This window comes from Xyrauchen texanus, chromosome 4 (assembly GCF_025860055.1).
Source record: "Xyrauchen texanus isolate HMW12.3.18 chromosome 4, RBS_HiC_50CHRs, whole genome shotgun sequence".
Taxonomy (NCBI): Eukaryota; Metazoa; Chordata; class Actinopteri; order Cypriniformes; family Catostomidae; genus Xyrauchen; species Xyrauchen texanus.
In genome coordinates, this window is record NC_068279.1 from 20848412 (window position 1) to 20866452 (window position 18041).

Below are 18041 nucleotides of genomic sequence, written 5' to 3' on the forward strand. Positions count from 1 at the left end.
GCCGCGCGATGCATGTGAAGGATCCAACATCAGCAGCACAGCAATGCCCAACCTTCAGACTTCTGAAAACAACTCATTATTAATTGAACTTATTTGCATTGTATACTGGTACCTTTAATTCAGAAATTCGTATTCATTTTGTAAGTTGACACTTCAAATCACATTTAGAGTCCCTTAAAAATGTTAAATCAGCGGATTTGTTAGGATTTACCCTAACCATAACATTCCAATATTTTGATCAAGTGTAATTTATTGTAAATAAACAGAGACACTAGATAGAAATACCACTGTGATTATGATCAACTGTCTTGCAATAAAATGGTTTATCAATACGATTTTCAAATTAAAATAACGTTGTGATGCCATCTTGGGAATGAAAACGAGGCTGTATGGATAGACCTCTTCAAAGACATGCATGGTAACACCGTATAAAGCTTCTAGATCCCATCTGATTTTTCACAGCTCATGTTGTCTGGAGTTTCTTTTGAACTGAACTGAAATTTCTTGGAAATATATATTTTCAATATTTTGACTGTGGAACAATCCAAAAACTCTTTAACTGCAGTACAGCCAGCCGACTTACACAGTACAGTGTGCGTCTGTCCCTCTCGGCCTCGTTGTCGTTCCCGTTAAAAATAGATGATGGCACTGCTGTTAATAAAGTCTATAAATTGAACATATTAACATGGGGTGAGAAATTATAAAGGCCCGGGTGTACTTCGTTTTTGTGCATTCTGGATTGGATTGTGCACGTTAGACATTTTCAAAGTATACTCTTCTGACTGCAAGCTAAAACGAGTGCGTTGAACGCATGCGCACTACGCCTGCTTTTTGGATAGCCTTATAAGGCCTAAGTATTGTTCAGTTGTCTTTTTTTTTTTTTTTTACAAATATTACAGGGGATACATATATCACAGAAGAAGAAAAAACACTTAAAAAAAACAGGAAACTCGAGGTATCATAGGGAATAAATTAATTTTCAAACAAGATGCAGTAAACAGATATATTCTACTAAAAAGAAAAACGAATTAACAAAACATCTAAAGCAATAGCAATTAAACATACAATAAATTAATAAAAATAAATAGAAATAATAAAAAAAAGAAAGTCACCATCAGGAAATCAGGAGGTAACTCTTACAATGAAAACACAATTTGTTTACAGTAATCAACAAAGCAGTTTTAGCAAATTTCTTGTTAAATGATAAACAAAGAGAGTCATAGAATCACTTTAGATCGTCACAGAAAAGCCTAAAATTGGGCTTAGAATCAGTGACTGCATTTATGGAGATGAAACTGGCCACAGTGTGTTCGCCATTTTAACCTGTCATACATCCATCTCCTTTGACCCTGAGTCCAAATCAAAAACAATACATTCATTATTTCAAAAATAAAAGTTTGTTGTAAGCAGAGAAAATAAGCCAGGCTACTTCTTGAACTCCATTACATAATCACATTAAAAAAAATAATTGTGGTATTGTTTCAAGATTAAAGTTGCAGAATGTACATTGTGAAGAGATGTCTTAGAAACTTAGAAAGAAGAGAGTTACAGGTAGTAATTATGAAGAATTGTATGCCTTTCTTTCAACTTGTTAGGAAACAGAAACTTGTTAATACCAGTCCATATAATAATAGTAGAAAGAAAAGGATAGTTTAATTTCCACTTGTAAAGAGCTTTGGGATGACAGCTGATTTGCAGACACTGAGTGGATGAAAAGTCCAAAAGCAAAATATGTGTATTCTTTGTTGAAGGATTAGTTTTGTAAATCTCCTACTCCCCTACTTTTTTATTTTACTTACTGTAAATTATTGTTTGTTATGTTGTTTAGAATGTGATGTGTAAATTGAATTGTAATCTTGCTTAGTTTGTAAATCTTTCAAGTATCACTGCCTTTCTGTTGATGTTCATACAATAATTAAAATTAAAAAACACACTTCCGGAAAAGGGTAAGTAACCAATGACATTTTAGTTTATAATCAAAAGAGCAAAGCCCACCCCACGACTGCCAAAAATAAAAGTGTTTGAGCGAGCAAAAGCAGCAGATGAGATTAGATAGAGCGGGAGACTTCTGGGGAATTGTCTCATGAATCCTCGCGTGCGAGATCGAAGGAGATGTCTTGCGCGCGCAGGATCTTTCCGTTTCCTCGTGCGGCAATGAACTACTGATGCGCAAGTGTCAATCATGCGCGCGATCGAGGGTTTAATATGTTGAATAGCGTTGAAAATCCTTCATAGGAGTCAGTGATGTGTCGTTCACGAACGAGCGTTCGCTTGTAGTTGAACGTTCGGATTCGGCTCGCATAACAGAAGAGCCAAATCTATTTATAAAAATATATAAATAAATAAAAATTAAGATATGAATAATCAAAAGATTTAAATGAATAGAATTAACTAAGAAAGTACGAACGGACAAAAAAATAAAAAAAATAATATAGGCCTAAATGCACAAGCGCACAACTTTAAGTCCTTTTCACAATAATTGTTTACTTCCGGTCGCTCTCCAATGCACGTCCATGAGGGGATCCTGTTCACGCTGCTTTCAAATTTCGCAGACAACCAAAGTATGCTTTGGGCCTTAAAAAGTTTGTATACACAGCAAACTAAGAACGTTCCCCTATTGTTTATTCCTAGGAATTTCATCTTTTGATTACATTGATCTTCCAAAAATTGTAATGGTTATTTTTGTATTCAAATAGTTTTTTCCATTATTTTAATATGTTATAAATGTTGATGGTTTAAGAATTAAAATATTTTTCTCAAGTTGAAAAATAACAATAAAATACAAGTTAAGATTATTTCGTGAATTCCCCTAAATTTTCGGGACATCAATGACGTCAGCACATGTATGCGCAGAGTAGCGCAGCATAATGAGCTTCAACCTACCCAAACGAGTTTATGGCATACGGAAGAATCGTTCCTGTCTAGGTCATACCATAGAAATCGGGTCACACGCGGACTCGGAGTTGTGGTATCAGTTAAGCATTTTCGGAGTCAGTCACTCAACCAAAACTTTTGCGTATATGAGTGAAATTTCTGTAAGATACAAATCGGGAAACTTTCTACACTGCAGACCGCTCCACCTCTTCAGTGGAAATGTCTGGGAATGTTAGTATATCGCAAGTAAGTGCAACTACATTATTTAACGGGAGTTTGGTATGGTGATCTTTCATTGGCTCGGTGAACTGCCATTTCATTCATTCCGTCTTACTATTGGTGGATAAGAGGAGTTTGGTAATAGATGAAGGCGGATCTAGATACATGTGATGTGGATACTATTAATCCAAAGAGCACGTGAGTTTTTGTGAACAGTTAATGTGTAATAAAACGTTGAGAACGCCAGATATATTTCGTGAATAGAATTGTCGTTGATTTTAAACAAAGCGAGCTACACTATTTTAGAGAGTCAAATTTTAAGGAACGAGGTAATGTCCAGTCTCATGCTTGACAAGCGATACATTCTTGAGTGCTTTTCTCATATGTTCATTGAACAACTAACATCGCACAACTGAGAAGTAATTGATAGGTGCGTCGGACACAATCTGTATCAAAGTCAATTTAAAGGAAAAAATCCCGCACACTATCCTGGCTTGCAAAGAGAATCGAAATTTAATAATCAACGTTTCGGTCATTCCTTTCCATACCTTCGTCAGGCATTTACAATATAACAGCACCAAATTTAAAATATGTAATGACCAGTCAACAAATCTGATGACCATGACATCACAATCAATGACAATCAATAAAATAGAGAACATCTAGAAAACACTTTTAAATACAGAAAAGAGAAAAACATCACATATACAGCAGATACATATAATAAATTACACCTGTAAGGTAACCCACACAATTACACACAGATCCTGTCTTTCATTTATATTCCATATACATATTTTTGTATATGCATATACATTCATTAAAATCCCATTTAGCCTACTGTAATCTTTTTTTTTTTTTTTTACATTTAATTAAATGCTATACTTCATGCATTGTTGTCTGTCAACCTCTCGGCTTCATAAAAAGTAATCCTATATAATAATGAAAAATAAAACCTAAAAATATCCATTAGAAAAGTTATTTTAAGGTTGTCCCACAAAAACCTCCGTGCAACATTCTGGGAAGGTTTGTTTATTATTGTCAAAATATAGAACCTAAAAATAACCATTAGAGAACATTCTGTATCAGTTGTTTAAAAGTTGTCACACAAAATCCTGATGGGAAATTTGTTAGAAATATATATATATATAACCTAGGGAGAATGTTGTTAGGAATTGGCCCCCCCTCCCACCAAACTGGAACCATATGTTAACGTTAGGGCAACTTTCTGTGTTTGCTGGGTTGTAACAAGTACAATCAGCTGTTAAACAACCGTGATTGGTGAACGTTATTCTAGTCGGTGCCATTGACTAAAATATCTCATGTTTTCTATAGTCTTGTCTAGTTACTTGTGTCACAATATAAGCACAAAATATCTATTGAGAGCAAATGTCGAATGGCCATGCATTTTTAAAGTTTAGACAAATGTGAAAAGCATACACATTTATTTGTATTTTTTTTAATGATTAGATGCAAGTATTGGGCCATTTATATACAACCTGTCTCTTTTAGCCTATACTGTCATAGTGTTTTCTTAGCTTGAAGATCAGAGTGAACAATAACAGTCCTGTAGAAACAACTGGACAGAGGTTGAGCAGCCAAAGCATATCACACATTTAATTGGCGCCTTTAGTTTATCAGCACTGCCCAGTATCCAGAAAAGACAGAGTGGAGTGATTACAAGAATGCTGTACAGAATAAATTACCCTGTACCACTACCAGCTCATTCATTCATTCATTAGGCCTTGGAGCAGGCACATCTCTCCCTGCAGCCTAGTAAACAGTAAAACAGTCAACCACTAACATGGAAGGACCATTCAAGTACATTAGAGTGAGACTGTTTAAGCATATTTTTTTATATTGCCATTCACTGGAGTTGAAGTGAGCATTAATTTGAAATGTTTTAATATTTTCTTTCAGGAAGGAGATGGCAAAGTCTGTCGAGTCATTCGCATGGGGACAAGGAAGAGCCAGGTAATATTCATGAGTCATTCAGTTATGCTGAATGTAAATCAGCATAATTTTTTGTTATTCATTTATTATTTCAATTTTTGTGACCTTATTTGTTGCTACACATAATTATAAACTTTTACATATATTGCATATATAGACTAACAAACTTTAACCAAGTTTTCTATTTTGAAATTATATTAAATTACATATTTAATCATTATATTACAAGGTGTACATTTCCCTAAGAGAGTAGTAGAGTTGATTCTTTTCGCATTGTCATAGAGAGGTTTATCAGAGAAAATGTGGCTCTTCTAAACCACATAGAACATTACATTAAGGATTTTCCTCTTCCCAGCCCCAAATGAAATTAGGAATGGAGTCAGTAAAGTCGATAATAGAGAAACATGCTGAATACATTGAATTGGAAATGTTAGTTCGATTTGTTACTTTAAGAAACCGTTGTAAAGTGAGGGCAGATAACAAAATGGAAATGGGTGTGTTAACTAATGTGCAGTGATCAGATAGAAACTGATCCTCAGTGTCACCATAGCTATTGCTGGGAGTGGCTGCTAATATTATTTCTGAAAATTGTTTCATAAGATTGGTTTCCAGCACTGTTGAGGTTAAATAATTGATTCATCTTTTTGTCTCTTACTTTAAATATTGAGAAGGCTGCTCTTAGAACAAAGTTAGGCATGTATTTGCCTCAAATACTGTATTGCATCAAGGCTTTATGACATTAATGAAATTTCATTATATTTAATAAAATTTCAATATATTCAATAATGGTGCTGTGTTTTCTCAGCTGGCACGCATCCAAACAGACAGTGTGGCCAGCAGACTGAAAGAGCTTTATCCAGATGTTCATCTAGAGATAGGTAAGTGAGAAAATCGTGTGTGGACCATATACACTCACCAAGCACTTTATGAGGAAAACTCTGGTCCTAATAACGTGCCTAACGTGGTCTTCTAACATTGTAGCACATTCCCCTCATGGTTTGATATATTGTGCATTCTGAGATGCTATTCTGCTCACTTAAATTGTACGGAGGGGTTATCAGAGTTACCATAACCTTTCTGTCAGCTCAAACCAGTCTGGCCATTTTCTCTTGACCTCTTTCATAAACAAGGTGTTTCCGTCTGCAAAACTGCCGCTCACTGGATGTTTTTTTGTTTTTGGCACTTTTCTGAGTAAACGCTAGATACTGTTGTGTGTGAAAATCCCAGGAGATCAGCAGTTACAGAAATACTCAAACCAGCCCGGCTGGCACCAACAATCATGTCATGGTCCAAATAACTGAGATCACATTTTTTTCCCCATTCTGATGGTTGATGTGAACATTTACTGAAGCTCCTGACCCGTATTTGCATGATTTTATGCATTACATTATTGCCAAATGATTGGCTTATTAGATAATTGCATGAATATGTAGGTGTACAGGTGATCCTAATAAAGTGCTTGTTGAGTGTATTTCAAATTGTATGGCATTGCATTTGTGCTGTGAAAAGTGGAGAATACTGTGGTCTTTGCATAGATTTTCATGTGTAGATCTTGTCTGATTTGTTGCCTCCCCACTACTTTTCCTTTTCTTTTCCTCATGCTCTCACTGCTAGTCTAAGAACAGAGAGGGTTTGTAGCTGCTGAGAATGTGTAATCCATACCACTGCTCCACTGCTGAATCCTACTGTCTGTGTCAAAAGAGATGAATGATGATGTCAGAAATGGAGCCATTGTGCACAACTATTCAGTTGTTAACCTTTGTGTCTTTTTAACCTCTATGTGCATTACAGTTGCAATGTCGACAATTGGGGACAAAATCCTGGACACTGCGTTATCAAAGGTAAAAATCCATCCACAATTTCAGTCATGCATTATATCAGGCTTTGTGCTGTCAGTGAAAAGAAATACCTTTGGACTGCTATGTACAGCCTAAAAGCTTTATTTTTTTTTCCTAATTAAATGTTGGGGAGATTTTATTATATAAAACAATTAATCATACACCTATATAATTAATTATAAAACTCAAACTTTATAGAAGGATTACATTCTATTCTTCGTTTTTTAAAAGCATGTTGTAAATCACTGTTGGGTTTTCTTAGATTGGTGAAAAGAGCCTCTTCACCAAAGAACTGGAGAATGCCCTTGAGAGAAATGAGTAAGTTTGATCAATCAGTACTGAGCTTCCACTAGGATCCATAATGTAATTTCTCATGTCAGCTTATACTAAGGTTTCAAATAATTAAATGCACTTTAGGAAACAAAAATGTTCAGTTTAATTTGACCTGTAATTATTACACATTTAGTTAGTTTCACTGATACAGCATTTCAGATTCCTCAATCAACCTCATGTGCTCTTTGACATTTTGCTTCAGCAAAACAGTTTCGTACACATTTACTGAATCAGATCAATTACCTTCTGTCTGTTTTGCTGTTCATCTCTGACTGATTTTCAATGCTCTCCAATGGCAATAGTTGTACATTAGAAGTAGTGTCGACTTGTTGATATAACTTGATTTCTAAATTTGTGTTTTGTACTGATTAACCAATTCAAGCGCATGTAATAAAGTAAATGCTATAAATGGCACAATGCAATAGAAAAACAATATTTTTCTTGTTGTTCACAAGTTGGGGATATATATATATATATATATATGTATAATTGTTTTTATTATATTATTATTATTTTTTTAATTATTTGTGTTTATTCATGGCTAGAGTGGATATCGTGGTGCACTCACTTAAGGATTTACCTACCTCATTGCCCCCTGGATTTACTATTGGAGCCATTCTTGAGTAAGAATCTTGAACTCTCAAAAATATTTCTTCGTTATTTTTTCCAGTGCTTAACAACTATAAACTTATGAATTGTAATGACCAATGATACTGTAGGATACCTATTAGGGCTGTGTGTGATATCCTATGTATTGCTTTGTGAAGACGTGAAAATCCCCATGATGCAGTGGTACTTCATCCAAAGAATGCTGGACTTACCCTGGACAGCCTTCCTGAGAAGAGGTAAGGTCTATTTAAGGGCATCCTTCAGTATTCATTTTTTTAACAGTCTACTCATGCTGTGCTATGTCAAAGTGGAGCATTGCATCCTCAAGAATTTGATTGCTAATCCAATAACCAATGGAGATCAGCAGAGATTTCCTAGTGACAGGATTTGAATTCTAAACTCTACATTCTGTCAGTTTTTGCAGTTATATAACCAAAGTTGTCAGAAACATCAATTTCCAAACATTTCGACACCTGTCTGTGTTCACTTGCAGTGTGATTGGCACAAGTTCACTTCGCAGAGCAGCTCAGCTGAAGAAAAGATTCCCTCAACTGGAGTTTGAAAATATTGTATCCTGCATTTTCCTTTGCTTTATGTTTGTGGATGCTTGTATATATGATTAATGGAAGCAGCTTTATCTTCTATTTCAGTAGACTGTCAAAACAAGCAAGTACATATTTACTGAGTGTTTGTTATACCAGGAAGTTTCTATATATTGAGTATAGCACTATAGGTGGTATTAGAGTGTTTTTTCTTGACTTTACTGCTTTAGAGAGGGAATCTAAATACTCGCCTAAAGAAGCTGGATGAAAAAGATGACTATGATGCCATTATTCTGGCAGCAGCAGGCCTCAAGCGTATGGGCTGGGAAAGCCGAATCAGTCAGGTATGATTAGTGTTCAAACTGTTTTTTCATCTGGCTAGGGTAATTAAAGGAATATTCCTGGTTCAATACAAGTTAAGCTAAATTGACAGCATTTTTACCATAATATTGATGACCACAAAAATTTATTTTGACTTGTTCCTCCTTTTCTTTAAAAAAAAAGCAAATATCTGAGTTACAGTGAGGCACTTTCAAGTGAGTGGGGGCCATTCTTTATGATAAATACTCTGTTTCAAAAGTATAGCCACAAGACACAAACAATATGCATATTAACATGATTTTAGTGTGATTAAATAATAAGTTATAGCCAGTTTTACATCTTTGTTTGCATTACAATGTAATGTTAGCAAAACCTAAACAACTGTAAAAAGTATGATTTAAACAACTTTACAGCTCAAATAATACATGAGTTTTAACAGCAGAATTAATGTAAGTGCTTTTATAAAATTATAAGCTTCACTTTTCTACCTTTTAAACCCTCCAAAAATGGGGTATGTATATCAATAATTTATAGGAATAGTTCACCCAAAAATTATAATTCTCTCATTATATTCTCACCCTTATCCTGTCTCAGACTTGTACAACTTTCTTCTGCGGAACACAAACAAAAATATATTTTCAAAGATTTTATATCTATACAAAGCAAGTCAATGGTGTCCAAAGCTTTCAAGCTCCAAAAAAAGCAAAGACAGCATAAAAGTAATCCATATGACTCGAGTTGTTTTATCCATGGTTTTGAATGAGTAATTAGACCAAAATGTAACTCCTTTTTCACTATAAATCTTGAAATTAGCGGTGTCCTTGATACGTTCACGAGAGAAGCTCGATTGCATGGAAATGAATTTGAGATTCCCAAATTGACCAACTACTAATCTGAGTATTGGGGTCTATGTTTGTTATTGCTCCGGTTTATAGAATTATTTGTAATGTGTTCAATTGAACTATTAACTGTTCTATAACCTTGCAGATTCTGGGCCCTGAAGATTGCATGTATGCAGTTGGTCAGGTAAGTGCATAAACATGCACAATCACATATCACTAGGTGTACATGTACTGGATTTAAAATGTCCGCAAGTTTATGCAAGGCTGTTTTCAGCTTTTATACCCTTCATGCTTAGCAGTTATTGTTGTGGTGTTCATATTGTTGTTCATGCAAGAAAAGAAGCACCTGCAGCTGCAACATCAACAGTTTTGCTACTGCACTTAATAAACACTAGGAAACACCTGTCTAACTATTTATGTCAACGGTTACAGCCAACAGATGCAGTTATTTGGAGTATGTTGCATGTATTCAGATACAACAGTGCTTTGTTTGTAATGGAACTGCTGTGAAACTACTGCATACTTAATGGATACTTTATGTTATGCATGTATCAAATGTCAAGTGATTATATCAAAATATTGCATATGTTTTTCCTTTAATCATCAGGGAGCACTGGCAGTGGAAGTCAGAGCACAAGACAAGGACATTCTGGAAATGGTGTCTGTCCTACACCATACAGACACAGTGCTAAGATGCATCTCGGAGAGAGCTTTCCTTAGGCAGTTGGTGGGTTCCCTTAGCATCCTTCCTGGAATACACACACTCCAATGAACTAAGGGCTGTTTGAGGTGCTATCTTAAAAACATGGGAAAGCTCACCCACAAGTGAAACTTTTGTCCTCGTTTACCTAACCTTATATTGATCCAAACCCGTGTGATTGACTGACTATCTTCTGTGGAACGCAGCCGCAATCACCATCCACTTTCATTATATGGAAATAAGATTCAATGAGAGTGAATGGTGATTGAGGCTAACACTTAGCTGAGCATGCGGCTTTATGGTTTCACACTACTGTCCTCCTCTACTTTTAGGAAGGGGGTTGCAGTGTGCCTGTTGCTGTTCATACAGAAGTGAAGGGGTCCATGGTAATACTACTAAATACAGAATATAACTCTGTTGAATATAAAGACATTCAGTGACATGTTACTGTGCTACTTTACTAAATGTAGATTGATCACAGAGTATATTTAAATGAGTGTTGTTGGTGTTTGTAGTGCTGAGTTAAAATGAACTCTTTCCTGGTTGCAGATGTATTTAACCGGAGCAGTTTATAGTTTGGATGGAGCTGACTGCTTAAAGGATACTATGCAGATGTCTGTGGAAATAGACAACAAAGTAAGGATGACACAGGATGTGGTTTGCTTATTTGTCTGGAGAGTAATTATCATTCATCTTAAGATGGCACATTTACGAGATTTAAAGTGGATACATACAATGACTTGCATTTTACAGTAATCACCAACATTTACTCTACTTATCTATCAGGTGAATGAGAGTGCACAGGAGTGTGTACACGTTGGAGTCACTGCCAACAGTATATCATCATCAGCCCTCGATGCTGCTGAGAAGCTTGGGAGTGATCTGGCGAATCTACTCCTAAACAAGGGAGCCAAAGACATCCTCACGACAGCCAGAAACCTCAATGATGCGCGATAACCAGTTTACTTTTTCTATTCACTTCTTGCACTGGAGTGTCAAGACCAAGTTCATGAACTTTTTACATGCTGTTAACATGGATGAACAGTACACTCAACCATGTGCTTTTATTTACCACGTCTCCAGTTTAAATACTAGTGTTTGAATGAATATATCAGTATAACTAGAAACTGCCAGTATACCTCAGAGCCTGTTTAAAACCATAAATCAAAATGATTTTCTCAGCTGCTGAATCACACAAGACACTGACATTTTGTACTGTCTTGACTGCCATTATCTTCTCTCAGGCAGACTTTTAGAAAAAAAAAAAAAAGCATACTGATGGTTTTAAATGGCACTATAATTTTTTTTATTACAGCCATCAGTGATATTAATGTAGCATGTGAGGCTTGCTCCTTTAATAAGTACTTCTCACAAACTGATTGTACTGGATATGTGACATACTCTGTGTTAGACAATATCTAGTGCACCTGCTCATATCACTGTGGAACAATACTGGGTTGCTATGAATATGTGGGTTTCACAACTTAAAATATTCAAAATTCTTATACATACTATTTAGACTGCTAATTTAGTATTGAGCTTTTTGTGTAAGCAATACACCAATTTTTACGTTTTGAATCAGCATATTTATAAAATTGTTCTGGATTAAAAAAATAAAAACAAACTTTTGTGCCTCTACATACATTATGTACACTACGTAGTAGGCTTTTAGTTTGACTGTTAATTCCTATACAGTATTTTTCGATTACAACAACTACAGACAGGTTTAAAAAAAAAAAAGTTTAAAAATTGGTATAAGCAAGTCACAAACACATGCGATCACAGTCAATAAGGAACAAGCTCTTTTTGGACGAATTGGGTGGCCCTTAAAAGGGCCGTTGAGTGAATGAAACTAGTTCAAGACTGGTCAGTGTATTTATTAATACTCCTGCGACTGGGAAGATGCTTTCTTTCCCGATTTCCCAGAGCTGGGGACAGACTGGCCAGCCTTCTTGGGCAAGAGCACGGCCTGGATGTTGGGGAGAACACCACCCTGGGCGATTGTCACTCCACCGAGCAATTTGTTCAGCTCCTCGTCGTTACGAACAGCCAGCTGAAGATGACGAGGAATGATACGAGTCTTCTTATTGTCTCTTGCAGCGTTTCCCGCCAACTCGAGAATTTCAGCGGTGAGGTACTCGAGAACAGCCGCCAAGTAGACGGGAGCACCAGCGCCCACCCTTTCAGCATAGTTGCCTTTCCGCAGAAGACGGTGAACACGGCCAACGGGAAACTGTAGACCAGCACGGGAACTGCGAGTCTTTGCCTTAGCGCGGGCTTTTCCTCCGGTTTTACCTCTTCCAGACATGTTGTTCACGTTGATTTTCCTCTTTACTACAGAGACGAAATCAGTGGGGTATTCTGATGAGTTGCTGCAGTATTTATAGATTGGCCGAAGGCGGGCTCTGTAGCTCCGCCTACACGTTTGATTGGCTAAACACTGTGAAACCCGGACCTGATTGGCTTGCAGAGCCAACCCTAGAGCGGATGTGATCCCCTATTGGCTCGATCCTTTCCATGCATAAACAGCGTAAACTAAAGTACCAATCGGAGAGCCACTACATGTGCGCGAGCTCATTGGTTTGTAGGTTTTCTCTGCGCCACCAGTGGTGTATGTTGCTGTCAATCAAATTTGGGCGGCAAATTCAAACCAATTGAAAGAATTCCCTCTGAATTTTAAGACAATTTTGCCGGAATATTTTAAGGAATGATTGATTAACCATTTATAGAAGAAAACTCAGATCCTTTTCGTTTACTCTCTTATGTTGTCTCTCTGTATATTTTTTTTTCTCGATTAAAAAGATACATTACGGCAACTTATCAATGAATACATTTTTAAATTATTTAACAGCAATTATAAAACTTGCAAACTATATTTTCGTTATACATGCCAGATCCCCATTGTAAATAAATAATAAATAAATAAATGGATAGAAAAGAAAGGGTAATGCATTTTTAAAAATAATTTATTCTGAATAAATTAAACATCAAATTGACCACAATAATGCAAAAGCTCCCTATACCTTGGGAAGTCCACTTCCTCCGTTTCAGATTGTTCGCTTTTATCGCTTTCAGGTCATATTATAACATAATTCAAGCTTTATTAGTTCTCTCAGGCTCAATGTGTTCAAGGAGTTCTAGCAAACAGGGGCTTTGCCATTGATGTGTAAACTGCGAGAAAAAGCATAAAGCAATTCCAAATGCGTTTCCCTGTCATAATTAACTTCAGAGCTCTGAAACGTCCAAATGTTTTGATTAAACGATATGCTGAAATATTGCAAGGAGTCTTGTGCAATGGGGGCAGAGACCCGGAAGCGTTTCCTTAGTAGTTTACATAAACAGAAAACAGTAAACAATCCAGCTCCATATTGTAATAAAACAATTATGTGATGTTTTTACGACTAAAATTATACTCATGCTTGAATAAAACGCGCGAGGATTCCCGTTCCCTCTGGATAAGTTATTTGCAACTAAATGAAAACCGGAGGAAAAAGGGAAGTATACTGGGAAAAGGTTTAGCTCAATAAGCGATATTTGTAAAAATAAAGTGATTAAACGTTATTGATCACCTTTATAATATCCCCTGAGCTTTAATTGTTTTCACGTGCACCTAGAAAATAACACTTTCCCCTGCAAAGTCAGCCTGATGTGGTCCGAGAAATTGTTCATTTACAATGATTTGTGGAATATTTTATAAACATACACAAACGTAGTTTTCCTGTGGTGATTCCCTTTTGTCATATGAAGGGCTTGTACTTGTACAACCAAAACACGCAAACATAATTTTGTGCGAGATGCCTACAGTTATGACCGTTTTTTTTTTCTTCTTAAACCAATAGAAACATTAATAATAATAAAAAAGATTATTAACCCACATGTAAGTCAAACGTACCACTATTTGAAAACAGGGAACAATATCTCTTGATCTAAAATGCTATAGCAACAGCAAAACGAGAACAAAGCTCACCATGTCATATAGTATCATATCACACCCTTGAAATGCTCATAATGTGCTCATGAGACATAAACCAGTGCCGAAAAAAGTAAACGATACACAAACATGATAAAAACGAAAAATTAAGAGCTCCCCAGCATTGTAAACAATCAGATTAAGATCCAAAGTGCAACTGATGAAATAAAAGAAAAAGAAAAACGACACATATCAACAGCGTTGGAGGCATTAATAGTCATTGGTCTGTGTCGCCCCCTTGTGCTCGATAACCGTCACCGCATGACACCCTCTCCATTTGAGTTTCTCAAGTTTGTTCACACGCTTGTTCATCCACAATAGCAGCCTTATCTACATTTATTTAGACCAGCAAATATTTATATTTTCCATAGATAGTTGATTTTTTTCATCCTGTAAAGATGTGGCCATATTTGAGGGATGATGTTCCAGGCAGAGGACACCAAAGGCTGGCTGGCTGGGAACATTTTGGTCTGAAGTATGAAGTTACCCCAGGCTGGTGGACAGTCAGATAAATAACTCATTCTGGAGCCAATTTTACACTCATTTGACTGGTGCCCGCACCTCGTCTCTCTCAGTTTCTCTCTTTAGTTGTCTGCAGCGCTGGCTCCTCCATTGGCAGTGCTAGATTTGCCCTTTGTCTTGGATGAACGGAACGAGAAGCGTTTGATGAGGCGACGAGAGAAGCTTCCAGACTTCTTACGGCTGGTTGAGGAGCAGGATGCTGTGGAGGAGTCATTGCCCAGGTTGGAGACATCTTCATGGGACTGACTAAAACTGGGGTCTTTCTCTCTGTGTTTTCTGCGGAACAGTAGCTTGGTACCACTGCGAAGGAATCCCACTGAAATAGAACATAAAAAAGCTACATTTTCAATGTTATGAAATATAAGCACATAAAAGAAATAGAAAGAATACATGCATTTTATTTAAAAATATTTATATACTTGGGGAAAAAAACCTCTCCATAGAACCTCCCATTCAAATATGAGTGGCTTCTGTACCTTTGTGGTCTTTGAGGCTGCGTGTCTCTAGCCCTTCGGTCGATCCTGTCTCTGATTCAACGTCATCCACAGAGGGCCGCTCTGACACATCAGATGGAGTGGTCTCGTCTGTTTCCTGATGCGCAGAAGCTCCGTGCTGGTTCAAGGCTCCGCTGGAAGAATGCGCCCCCTGTAGAGCTGCGTCCATAGCTGCGGCATAGCCCACTGATAAGGAGTCATCCTCAGTAATGGGGACCTGTGGGACGGACAGAAAATTAGTTTTTACACAGTGAACATCGTGTACAGATGACACTGACTGAAAAACACTGGGTGCTTTCTAACTTGCAAAAGCAGCTTCCCATCAGCCTTTCGGTGAACCCTGTTTGTTTAGGTTCTGAATTTGAAACTACAAACAATTTGTCACCTACGTGAGGATCAGTATGTTCTGATAATTCATGATATGTAAGATGTGCAAAATATGATTATCAGATTATAGAAGATGACTAAATTATGATGACATTTAGATAACCTTGTTATTTTCTAACTCAAACTATAAACCTAGCTTATCATATAGATTAGCATATAACATTTAAAATTAAGTTAATATTAGTTATATTATATATATAGTATATTAATGTTATAGACCTCATAGCATCGCCTAAAGTATATATGTGCATTCCCAAACCACACACATCTAGACTATTCCATGCAGAGCCATTTATAGTTTTAAGCAGCTGCTTAGGGCCCCCAAGCCACCAGGGGGCCCCGCATACCACGGTCAAAGTTTTTTTATTGTTCAATAAAAGCTGCAAGACTCAGGCAGCTGTATGGCTCACTTAAAGGGGGCCCCCAAGTAGGATTTCGCTTAGGGCTACCACATGCTCAGAAACTGCCCTGATTCTGTCATATTGTTCTGTAAGTAGTGTGAGTCTGGGGCATTGCTAGACATAAAGGTCTACTGGGGCACAGGACCCCCATTACTCATATTGCTTTTTTTTTCTTTTTCAAAGCCTGCTGTGTGCAAGAAGTGTGCAACACAATGCACTATACAAAACCTTGCTTAACCCACTATTCCTACACTGTACCAAGTACTGGGAAAGGTAAACATGTAGAGATATGAATCCTTATGAAAATATTTAAATATCTTCAACATACTGTACATGAACATTCTCAACATGTTTTATGGCATAAAATGTACACACTGTATATGCAATAACAAAACCAGAGAAAACTTATGTAAAAAGATTATTTTTAAAAGGATTAAAAATTATTTTTTTTTTACTTTATTGCACATTTGCATTCAAGTAAGTCTATGGAATTGCATTATCCAACGTCAGACAAAATGGCCTCAGACGAAATGGATTTAGACAAAAAGAATGAACAGAGAGTTGGTCGCTAGGCAGAGTTGGTAGCTAAACAGGCTGAGTTTGGTTGCTAGCTTGTGAAACTAGCTGAGCTATCTCTAACTTTATAAACGCAGAACTGTCGTTTCTATAAATTAATAACTAGCTAGCTAACACAATTGGCTGTTAAACTGACGTTTTAACTCATTAAGTTTACTTGCAACAACAACTAAAAACAAGCCAAACTATAGTCCTTTTTAGTCGCTAGGTAATTAGCACACAGCAGCCATAGTCACTGACAACTGTTTATGTAGTGTCCTAAACTAGCGCTAGTGAATTAAATTTATTTTATATCCGAAAGTTTGATTCATTGTTTTCATAATCAAAGACAGTAACCCAGAACACAATTTTTGTTTTTATTTTCCCTGCAATTCCACAGACTTGACAGAGGTTTTCCTGAGACTTGATGCTTTTTCATCTGATGTCTGAAACCTGACTCTGACAGCTGAGGATGTAGTTTGTTTATCATGTAGTTTGTTTACCTACAACAAACTCATCACTCCTTTCTGTTTCCTATCCCTGCTTTGTCCAAATAATTTTCTGATGTCCATCTGTATACAGGAGCCAATAATGTATGTCAAAATAAGACCATCGGTATTATTTAGAAATTTACTTTAGTTTCATCATGTTTTCAAAGCCTAACTCAATTCTGACTTGTGTGCCGACACCTGGGTAGGGTTGCACCAGCTGTGCGCAAATTCTCACATAAGTTAGGAGGTAAAGTTCACATTAAGGGCTTACTAGTTAGTTTGTAACTAAGTCAGTGCTTAATTTGGTTGCACCACCTGTTCTTAAGGCAAGACTTAACTAGTAGGTTGCAAGCTCTCCGTAAAGTAATGCGTAGTCACATAATATGACGTTTACCTGTATTGATCCAATAAAAAGCCTTCAAATTTATACACAGAAGTGTTAAAAAGCTGTGAATTTATGTTTTATCTCGCTATGGTTAATGTTCAAACCTTGTTTGCTCGTGTAACTGTCAGCTGTAATAAATTATATCCCCATTAAAACATGATACGTAATAAAATTTTATTTAATTAATTGTATATTTGCCCTGTGCAAATAACAATATATAGGAACTGTATCTAAAATAAATAAGGGGTGATAAATAAATGCTAATACAACAGGCTAATATCTTATATATTCGTATATGTTGGCACTTGACACCAGACGACGCACAGTGAAAACTGCACCGTTAGAACAGGTTCATTGTAAATGTAAACGAGTGTAAATGCCAACATCATAATATATGTTGCAATGATTATTGACTATCACGCAAAACATGAGCATTGATGTCATTAAATGAGTCTGCTTTTTTATTCCAACCATGGTCGTGGCTTCCATAAATATGTTGTTTATATGTAGGGTTACCTTCTACCTAAGTTTAATGGTGCAACACTCAAATGTTTAGTAGCGCGTACATTTGTGACTATTAGTGCCCATTTACGCCACAACTAGGC

At 36.5% G+C, this 18041-nt stretch overlaps 3 protein-coding genes across 5 annotated transcripts in view; 1 reads left to right on the plus strand and 2 right to left on the minus strand.

Annotated features, from left to right (window-relative positions):
- The first annotated feature begins 2894 nt into the window (after positions 1-2894).
- Positions 2895-11203, plus strand: hmbsa (hydroxymethylbilane synthase a). 2 transcript variants are annotated; one of them, XM_052114348.1, is made up of 14 exons: positions 2895-3120; positions 5014-5067; positions 5852-5924; positions 6838-6887; positions 7147-7202; positions 7763-7840; positions 7985-8062; positions 8320-8395; positions 8599-8712; positions 9677-9715; positions 10139-10258; positions 10564-10617; positions 10781-10867; positions 11018-11203. In XM_052114348.1, the coding sequence occupies exons 1-14, from the start codon at positions 3094-3096 to the stop codon at positions 11186-11188; spliced, it is 1077 nt and encodes a 358-aa protein (XP_051970308.1). In that variant the 5' UTR covers positions 2895-3093; the 3' UTR covers positions 11189-11203. The 2 variants fall into 2 exon arrangements, with proteins under 2 accessions (XP_051970308.1, XP_051970301.1); XM_052114341.1 differs by lacking the exon at positions 2895-3120 and adding an exon at positions 4001-4924.
- Positions 11204-12102: 899 nt separating this feature from the next.
- LOC127634713 (histone H2AX) lies at positions 12103-12600 on the minus strand. Its single transcript, XM_052114369.1, has one exon. It carries the CDS (start codon positions 12537-12539, stop codon positions 12111-12113), a length of 429 nt encoding a protein of 142 aa, XP_051970329.1. The 5' UTR covers positions 12540-12600; the 3' UTR covers positions 12103-12110.
- Positions 12601-13123: 523 nt separating this feature from the next.
- The window catches only part of c2cd2l (c2cd2 like), a 43078-nt gene continuing 38160 nt past the window's right edge, over positions 13124-18041 (minus strand). For both annotated transcript variants that reach the window (XM_052114306.1, XM_052114296.1), the window contains exons 14-15: positions 15200-15434; positions 13124-15039 (exon numbers count right to left, since the gene is read on the minus strand). In XM_052114306.1, coding sequence (XP_051970266.1) covers positions 14786-15039; positions 15200-15434 — 489 coding nt within the window. In that variant the 3' untranslated portion in view covers positions 13124-14785. The remainder of the gene's footprint in view (positions 15040-15199; positions 15435-18041) is intronic.